Here is a 10,053-nt window from a genome sequence, read left to right as displayed (position 1 = left end):
CACAAACCCTGTTAGACTTTCTCGGCAGCATTAACACAGCATGGACTTGAATTTCCAAGATACAGGGCAATCAGCATGTCAGAAATGAATAACAGTAACACTGTATATATATATATATATATATATATATACGAATAAGAACTCAATTACTACAACTAATGGCATGAATCACTTTCAGAAGTATCACACCTGGTACGCAGTCCATGTCCACAAATGCAAATACTCTCTCCCACTCACATAACACACACACACACACACACACACACACACTTGAATCACTTATGAGGAAACCTGTTGACATGATCCAAGCACTAACCACAGCTGACGGCACTTGATCCTAACCTGAACCATCATATACAACTCAATGCAACCTCTTGGGCTAAATGAAGAGTAGATAGAAGAGTCAAAAACAGCACTTTCTCAAATGGACACTAGGGGGTGCACAACAACCCACACAAGACCCTTTGTTAAAAACACCCAACATTACAACAGAAATACAAATTTGTACTGCCTGATTTAGGGGAGGTTATATTTTCAGATATAACTCAATCATTTAAATTATGTTAAGGCTTAAAGTTATGCATAATTGAAGGTGGCACCTCTGTGAGTAACAGGTGAATGAATAGAGGGTATGCACATACGTCACTTCCCCCCCGGGCCATGCCCCTCTAAGTCAGACTGAGTGGCAAAAACCGACCTGCTCAACATGACGGAGTACAGCAGTAAACACAGCCAGAGCGGGAAAATGTGAAATATGAAATTAAATGAAGGACAATTGGACTGGACATGGATCTGTACGAGCTACCAAAGAACAAGTGGTCCATGAACACTGACATGTGGACACAAATGGAGGATCCTGACCTGATCCAGGATGGAGGGGATCAGCGCTATTTTTACCTGAAACAAATATACATGGTTTCATTATTCTTGTAATATTATGGCTTTACTGTCAGAATATGACAACTTTAATCTCATAAACGGATGACATTTGTGTTAAATTATGAGTTTCTTTTTTATAACTACGACTTCATTCTCATAACATTGTGATTCTTTTTGTATTCGACTTTATTCTCATAAAATCACAGGTTTTATATCGATATTTTATGACTTTCAACTCGTAGTGACCAGTGTTTTTATTTTCTTCTGTGGTCCTAATACTCTGTCATAGCTTTATTCTCCAGTTCCCCCATATTTGAAATACTAGGTTGGCCTCAGTTTCAGTTAGTTTACTAATCATGTAGGAGCACAAGGTTCAGAATCACAAAATGAAGACAAAAACCATGAAAGATCTGATCATGAAACCAAGAGCTGCACTAAGAAGTAACGTTAGCCAAAACAATACCTCATTTAAGGTCTGATTGGACCCAAAAATACAGCATCAATGAATGTTAGCTGACACCAAACAGGATCCACAGATCTAGGTTTGGTTTCCTGGATTTGTGGATCCATCTCCTTCTCTTTTCTTTGTCTTTCGGTGTCTGTAAAACGATAGCTCCGACTGCTTTTCAAACCTGTAAGTACAATCAATCCCACAACAACTCTGCCCCATTTTATTCAATATTATTCTTCAGTTTAGACAGTATTGAAGCCAACGCTGTCACTCATCTCCCTCTTTCTGCCACAGTGGGCGGGACCACGGTGACTTCCGCTAGCGGTGACGTCACGTGCATACCCTCCATAGTCTTCTGTGTTAGCTTTGATTGACAGTTAGCTTACCTGCCAAGTTGGACATTTAGCTTAGAGCATCTATTTGTTTAATTAATTTTTTTTTTTTCCTCAGTTCAGAAGTCACTCTAACAGCACCATCAGAGGATTCTATCATGAAGTATACAGGTACTTAATCACAGTAGCTGGTTTTTGACTTTGTCTTAGCTACATTAGCTTCTGTTAGCATTCATTACTATTGGATTATATGGTTTATCAAGCTAGGATGCTAATTAGCTATGACCAGCTAGTGCTAAATATTGTATTATACATTAGGCCTATATGAAGTCGAATTTACTCTAAAAAAAACCAAGTGTTTACATGTCATTAGCGGTTGAAATTACTTTGAGGCAAACAGTGTTTGGTCAGTGTTTTCAGTAATTTGTCATTAGGTTGGTTTGTTTTTCCCCAGCTCTATCCTCTCATCAAAAAAGTCAAGATGGCAACGATCAAGTGCCAGTCTTGAAACTTTAAAAATATATTCTGCAATTTTTACAACCTGCTTAACAATCCAAACCTAAACCTAAGTCTAACCTTAAAGGTCTGAACTCTCATGAAGCCATTTATGAGGCTAAAATGTCCTCCCTAAAATAAATATCCTTCTAAAATGTTTCCATACAACCATAGAAAGACATGCGCCCACGCACACACACGCACACGGTGCACTCCTGCTCCTCTGTGAAGGGATGCATATCAGTGCTACATGGTCTACAGTGCATTCTTTGTCATCCAGAATATATGAATACAATATAAGGCAATTGTAGATGTGCGTGTTTGTGCAATATGTTGTTCACATTTGGATCAATGGAGCACTTCAGGTCAGTGTATTTTGCACTTCAGTCATCGTGTCTTTCAGAAGTTGCTCGGTATTTTCTGTGGATGGCACATTCTCAAGTCTATCAGGACAAAAACCCAAGTTTGTGTGATGCGTAAAGTGAACAGGAACCGTCTGGAGCAAACTTAAGGCCAACTGTCGTCGTTTACGCATAAGTTTGTCTTCATCCTGACTGAATCTTTTTTTTTTTTTTTTTTTTTTTTAGGCCTGTGTTCTTGTGGTTTTTACAGGTTATATCCGGACACAGTGACAGTCGGATGTGAGGATCAGAAGCTAACTGTTGACTCTGTCCACCCGTTGGAACTGTCTCCCTTCAGGGTGCTGGCTGTGCGGCAGCGCGGTGGCTGGGTGTCAGTCAGGCCGAAGAGGCGCGCCGCCGCACCTCGGTATTTCCAGGACATGGTGTTGTAGAGGATGGGGTTGATGGCGGCACTCAGGTAGAAGAGAACCACAGAAACCAAGCTGCAGTACTCGGATAAGGTGGAGAGCAGCCGGGACGGTGCGTCCAGAGAGCGGAACTGCAGGTACCGACCGACGTGGAACGGCAGCCAGCACAGGACGAAGGCCAGGACCACCACCACTGAGGAGAACGGACAGAAACAGGTTAATAGGTGGAATAAAGGAGTGGGAAGGTGGAAGGATGGAAAGGTAGAGGTGGATGTAGGGGAGATTAAGACATGACTTTAGTGATCCCACTGTGGGGAAATTGCAGTGTTTACAGCAGCAAAAATACAAAAACAAAGTGCAGACAGGCAGAAACATTGAAGAGTGAATAGGAAACATAAAGGAGAATCTTCTACTTATATTACTCGTTCTGTACATATACACACATTCTTTACATATTTGCATAGAGTTTTAGGCTACATGATGCTGATGATGTACACCTGTAGGAAAATATGCAAATGTTCCAGGCTATTATGGATGGATTATGGATGAATGGAGTGTTTTGTTTTTTTTTAAACTTCCTGTCTCTTTCATACATTAACCCTTTCATGCATAGTGGTCACTACAGTGGACAGTTATTCTACAGGTATTTTGTGTAATCGTGAATTTTATTGTTTTAGTTTCATATCAGCCAACGCATTGAATGTTTATGCATCATCGCAAACACTACAATTGATAGCATTACTGTCACTTTGCTGTTCTTGACAAACCTGATCTAACATGTTTGAGTGTAGATCAATTGCTCGTTATTGTTATTAGACAGGAATTAACAACAAAAATTTCAGTTTTTTTTGCATATTATGTCCATGAATTGAGTAATGACTAGCATTAGAGTATATTAAAATGTGAGTAAACATCAGATTAGTAGCATTAAAATGTTTTTATTTCAGAGTTTTCACACTGTATATCAGTAAATACATGTTTCTTTGCTTCAAAAATTAAACGCATGGTGTCCAGCTGAGTGGACATTTTTGCAATTCCATGAAACATACAGTAGCTTCATTAAAAAAAAAAAAAAAAATCAATTGCATTGGTTTTTTTTTAATGCCTGAAGAGGAATAAAATCGCTCAGGAAAAAAAAATCTTGATTAAGGTTCTCATAATTCATGCATGAAAGGGTTAATAGGCTATACTACATATACGTCAAATCATAGATTTGTGTGGTTAATATGCATCTTTTTATTAACTGAATAAAGTTTGGACTACCCTGTGGACTGTGCGTAATTTGCGCAAACGTACCCAGCATCTTGATGGTCTGTCTGTTACTTTTATCCCGGTGGGCGACGCGGGAGCTCATGTTGGTCTCCCTGTGTCTCTGCCACAGCCGGCGGCCTATGAGGCTGTAAAGCACCGTGAGACAGAACACCGGCATGAAGAAGAACACGGAGCTCAGCCAAACCATGGCCCCCATCAGCCCGGACTCCACGGCGTAGTGCGTCATCTTGCACTCGCGGGTGTCCTCCAGGTAAAAGCCGGTCTCATTCTTCCCAGGACTTAACTGTAACGGACTCACGTTGTCCCGTTCCACTCCCACCATGACAAACACGGGGCCAGCGCTCAACAGGGATACAGTCCAGAGAAGAAGTATGAGGGCGCGCACCCGCCTTTTGGTGACCAGGGCCTTTGCGCGCAGGGGGAAGCAGATCGCCAGGTAGCGTTCCACTGACAGAGCGGTGATGCTGAGGATGGTGGAGTACGTACATGACTCCGACACGAACTGAAAGAGCTTGCAGAGCGCGTCCCCAAAGCGCCAGGGCCTGTACCTCCACATGCGGTAGAGGTCCAGTGGCATGCAGACGAAGATGAGCAAGTCGGACACCGCCATGCTACACAGGTACAGGTTGGTGGTGGTGCGCATGTCCCGGTACTTGCTGACTACCAGAATGGTCATGACATTCCCAGCAACACCGACCAGAAAAAGCAGCGTGCAGGCAATGGTGATGGCGGTGAGGAGAGGGATTGAGTAGTAATTCAGAGGAGGAAAGTCAAAGTCACCGAAGTTTGTGGCGTTGTGGGTCTCCTCCCAGCTGCAGTTATGGGAGAAGCACTGCGAATGGTTGGGCCAAGAGGGCATGCTGTCGTTGCGCGGTTATTCCCGGGGCCGCGCCTGGCCCTGGCTGTCAAAGGCACCCCGATTTTGGGACTCCTCAAGCCCCTTTGCGCCGCCTGTTCCTCTCATAACTGGCGCGTAAAGTTGCGGATGTTCGGTACCAGCTGTGCGTAAAACCAAGATCCGTCACCCTTGTGCGCAGTAAAGGTGAGGCAACAGGGTCCACAAAGAATATCAGAAATCCTCCAGGGAACAGTAGAGGCAGTTCAGACTCTAAAAGCACTTTTTAAACAAAAATAAGCAGGCTTTACATCTAAAATATCCGCTTCGTCTAAAAACTGTCAATGTCTGGCGCTGGAAGGGCAGTTTTAAAACCAAGTACATGCCTGATATTTGCAAACTACACTTCGCTGAGATGCGTGCGTAAATGCATTCCGATCAAAACAGATGAAGACAGCAAAATATAGAAATGAGCCAAACAAACACATCAAATTAAAAATAAAGCATCAATAATCCACATATTTCTGTTTATAGGAATGAAAGAAGTCAAGAAACATCAGGATTCTTCGCTCCAGAGTTCTCCTCAGCAGCGGTGCGTCCCAGCGTTTGCGCTTCAGACAAAAACAAGTGTCAGGAGATGGTGAGTCAGAGACAGGGTCGTAGTGATGCGGCAGCAGCGGTGAACATCTGTCCTGGGGGGCAGGGGAGCCTCAAAACTCAGCCAAACACAAAAGGATAAACGATCACCATAGTGAAAACAAACACCACATGATGGAACGGAGACACTTTTATAAAAGTCACAAATACCACGAAGGAACGGCGCATTGTCAACGTAGTCAAAGAAATAAGATTTGGAGAAAAGTCACAAGAAATAAACAAGTTCAGAGCGATAAAAAAAAGAATAAAAAATAAATCTCCGTGGAATACCCAGCTCTTGTAGTTGTCTTGTAGGCTGTATCCAGATTGTGTCTACTGACTCCCAGTGCGCAAAACAACATATACAGGTGAAGGGGACCGGCACAGGGGAGGATGGTTTGGGATTTGAATGTCAGTCCAGTGTTGTAACGCCACCTACAGGTGCTGCAAAAAAAAGTGATGGGGGTTAACTTTCAGCTCAGATCTTTTTCATACCAGACTGATGTGTAAATGTTAAACATCTGCTCAGTACATTATGGGCTCGGTTAAAAATAGTTTTAGTAGATTTACTATATTATGAGGACATAATTATCTCATTTCAGTAATCTACTTAAAATCCACTGGAATACAGGCTCTATTTGATTTGTTTATGTCTAATTATGTAAATTCATTGCGTGCTGTGCTTAGAAATCTGGTGTTTAAATTTATGTCGCCTGAATACTGTAATTTTATTGCTGACAAAACCTGCATATAGTGCTGTACGTGACACATCTCTGTTCTGGAAACACTGGTATAGAGGTTTTTTATGTTTTGTTTTGTTTTGTTTTTAAATTGTGTTTGTATTTATCTGTTTGCTTTTTAATGTGGACCATGAGTCCGTAATAAAGCCTATCTATCTATCTATCTATCTATCTATCTATCTATCTATCTATCTATCTATCTATCTATCTATCTATCTATCTATCTATCTATCTATCTATTGCCTGCTTAGAATGGTCTGGATCCTGGTCAAAGGTGGGAGAAGTTAACACATTCTTTTTACTTCAATAGATGCACAGAGACATGCAAAAACAGATGAACTCTACTTCTCTTCTCAAGTAAAAGTGAAAAATAGAGGCTGAAACAAAGTTTAAAGGTAAAAATCTATCTGTCTGTCTGTCTTGTATGTCATTTCCATCTCGTTTTGTCTGTTTGTCAACTCCAGTGTAGAAGTATTTCAAAGAATTACATAAACACTAAATCACAAAATCTGAGTTCACAGGCAGGCTTTTATTACATCCACCATCTTATGTCTTATACATCCTTTTCATCAACTTACATTTTTTTTAAATCTTGTTTTGTTTTTTGTTGCCATTGACATCATGCAGTGATTTAACATTAAAAACAAGTGACAATAATCCCTCAAGTTCATTAAAACTAACGAATTGATTCTGCTTTGAAAATGTCAGGAGTAGAGAGCACACATATCTGTGTTCAAATGTAGGGAGTAATATTTCATATTACTCAAATAAACATCCATATACAGACATATTAAACACTACTGATATACAGTAAAAAGTGCTTGTGCTTAGTTACTCTCCACCTATGACCCCGTATATATTCACAAACTCAACCACCACACATTTATTAAAGCTTTTAATGATGTGTTTTTAAATGGTGACTTTTGGTAAATGTCACATATCATTAGCCTCATAGCATATCTGCTTAAGTCATTCACTATATGGACAAAAGTATTGGGACATGTTGAATTCAGGTGTTTCTTTTCCAATCGGGGTCTTGGATACAAAACAATAATGACAAATGTCTTCATATAGTTTTATATCGTGATAATTCTGATCTGATTCTGATCTTTGCTTCCAAAATGCCTCAGAGATGGTTTTTACTTAATTTCTGTCAACACTGATTTTGTTTTTGTTTTATCCATGACTATGATTTTAAATATTCTACCTCCAAATTTCTGAAATATTTTTCACGCTCTGACTGTAAATAATAATTTTCCACCACAACTAACCATTTACTTTGTTCACATCTCACTTTGGAAGCAAAATCTCCCATTAAATATATTATGTATAATATAATATATATAAATATTGATGTTTATAAACTATATGGACAAAAATATTGGAGCACATTATGGCTACAGCTGTAAGATGTCCTATTCATGATGATATGAGATATAAACATTAATATTAATAATCAATATGATATTTATCACAATGTGAAACTATATTATGACATTTGTCATCATTGTTTTGTATCCCAGGCCCCTGTTGGAAAAGAAATACCTGAATTCAACGTGTCCACACACTTTTGTCCATATAGTGTTAGTGTATGACCTATGCCATGAGGCTAATGACATAAGATAAATGTCCAAACTTACCGTGGGTTAGGTTATGTTTTTTTTCTGAACGGTCACTTTCTACTTATTTGGAATATTGTTATCAGGGTGCCCTTTGTGCCGTGCCTCCCTGCCGATATCATAATGTTTATGACGACTATATTAGAATATGATCTGAGTGGGAAACAGACATACTTAGACTGAGAAAGAAGGAGACACAAGAGATACAGGAAGATCCTGCCTGTAGACAGACAAACACAAGACGTTCTCATCACATCTGGTATGTACATGATAGGTTATGTGATCGGTAAATATTTAGTGTGTGTCCGTGCATGCGCAAGAGTATTTGTGCTGTGATCCTTCGTGATGTTCTGAGTAATGTGTGACATTTTAGTCTGAGATCAGATGATATTTCTGTTGCCCGTTGCCCATAGCAATTGTGGTACTAATAATAATAGCAATCAGAAAGCAATTTATCCAGATGAAATAACAATAAATGGAGAATAATAGGTAGAAATAATAAGTACACTGCACCACTACAGTCCTGTTTTTCAGACAGATTCTACTGTTATTTTTTGGTCTGTTGTGGGAGTGTCTCAGCTACTGAATACAATTCATTGTACTCTTTGTGTGCCACAGTTTGTGTCTCTATATCATGTGTTTAGCCTTATAATCCACCTTACGGATGTTTGCAACCTTATATTCGTGACTCGCAGGGCTTGACAGCATGTCTACCATGTTGGGTATCGTGTTATCTGAGCTTTGCTTCCAGGGAGTGGTAAATTACAGGTTAAAGTCCCTGTCACAGTGTGTTGACACACATTTAAAGCTTAAGTGTGTGATACTCAGTGACATCTAGTGGTGAAGTTGAAGAGTGCAACCGACCGAATTAACCCCATCTTCCCTTCATACAGAGGATGTGAAAAAGCTGTTACATTTAGTGTTTGTTACCTCTGCCAAGGAGGTTATGTTTGTTTGTTGAGGTTATGCAAGATAACTCAAAAAGTTGTGGACGGATTTGGATGAAAATTTGAGGAAATGTTGATACTGGCACAAGGAACAAATGATTTTGGTGGTGATCGTTGGGGGGGGGGGGGTGCGTGGGGCGTGGGCACTGATCTGCCTTGGCGGAGGTTTTTTAGTTCAGGGGATGTTAAATATCATACACACACTATTATAATGCGTGACAGTAATGGACTTAACCACTGGAGACTATGTGTTATAGAACAGAAAAAAAGATGAGGAAGTCTGTTTTAAGATAATGTAGAAACATAATCACTAATTGGAAACCAAGTCCCAGTGTACATAAAAACACCTCCATTTAATGAAATAAATTATTCTTATTGCCTTGTAATTATACACAAGTATGACACTCATTTTCCATTTCTACAATTAAATCCTCATAAATTCCACCTAAACAGACTTTTAAAACTGTTTGGGAAATGCATATTAAATCTGTAGGCAGGAGCGCAGTGAATCCATGTATCCTCAAGATGGCAGAGGAGATCTCTTTAAATTTTTTTGGCATGCCTACTCATGAATGATTTCTGATACTAGCACGGTATGACAGACATTTATTTCACTGACAAGTCACTCAGTAGAAACACAGATAATGAATACACACACTTGTACTTAGATCAATTTAAATAACTATTGTTTTTTATACACCCCTCTCACAGCATAATCCTTTATATTTCATATATTTTGCATGATTCATCGGATCAAAACCTGTAGTCAGACTTGGTTATACATATACAGACACTGTGGGAAAAAAATGACAATCATACAAGAGAAGACAAAAGAAAAAGTAAGAAGTGATGAGACAATTGGTTGAATCAGCTCAGTGTATTTTTCCCATGAGAACTCCTCCTCTTTTACTAAAAGTCCTACACTTTTTTTTTCATGTTTAGCCAATGAGAACTGTCTGTGGGAGGACACTCTCCTCAGGATTGGTCCAGAGTTTTAGAGACTCCTCCCTTCCCGAGGAGTTGGGGGAGAGTTTAGCAGTGGGTTTTTTTTTTCTCAGCCATACTTAACTGAGTTCCA

At 39.8% G+C, this 10,053-nt stretch overlaps 1 protein-coding gene across 1 annotated transcript; it reads right to left on the bottom strand.

The window, feature by feature from the left end:
• Positions 1-2,746: 2,746 nt before the first annotated feature.
• ghsra (growth hormone secretagogue receptor a) lies at positions 2,747-5,057 on the bottom strand. The gene is made up of 2 exons (XM_030127080.1): positions 4,223-5,057; positions 2,747-3,119 (listed from the first exon to the last, which is right to left on the bottom strand). Exons 1-2 carry the CDS (start codon positions 5,055-5,057, stop codon positions 2,806-2,808), a joined length of 1,149 nt encoding a protein of 382 aa, XP_029982940.1. The 3' UTR covers positions 2,747-2,805.
• Positions 5,058-10,053: the final 4,996 nt, after the last annotated feature.

This window comes from Sphaeramia orbicularis, chromosome 22 (genome assembly GCF_902148855.1).
Source record: "Sphaeramia orbicularis chromosome 22, fSphaOr1.1, whole genome shotgun sequence".
Lineage (NCBI taxonomy): Eukaryota > Metazoa > Chordata > Actinopteri > Kurtiformes > Apogonidae > Sphaeramia > Sphaeramia orbicularis.
Note: the sequence above shows the minus strand (reverse complement) of the source record. Positions and strands in the feature narration are given on the sequence as shown.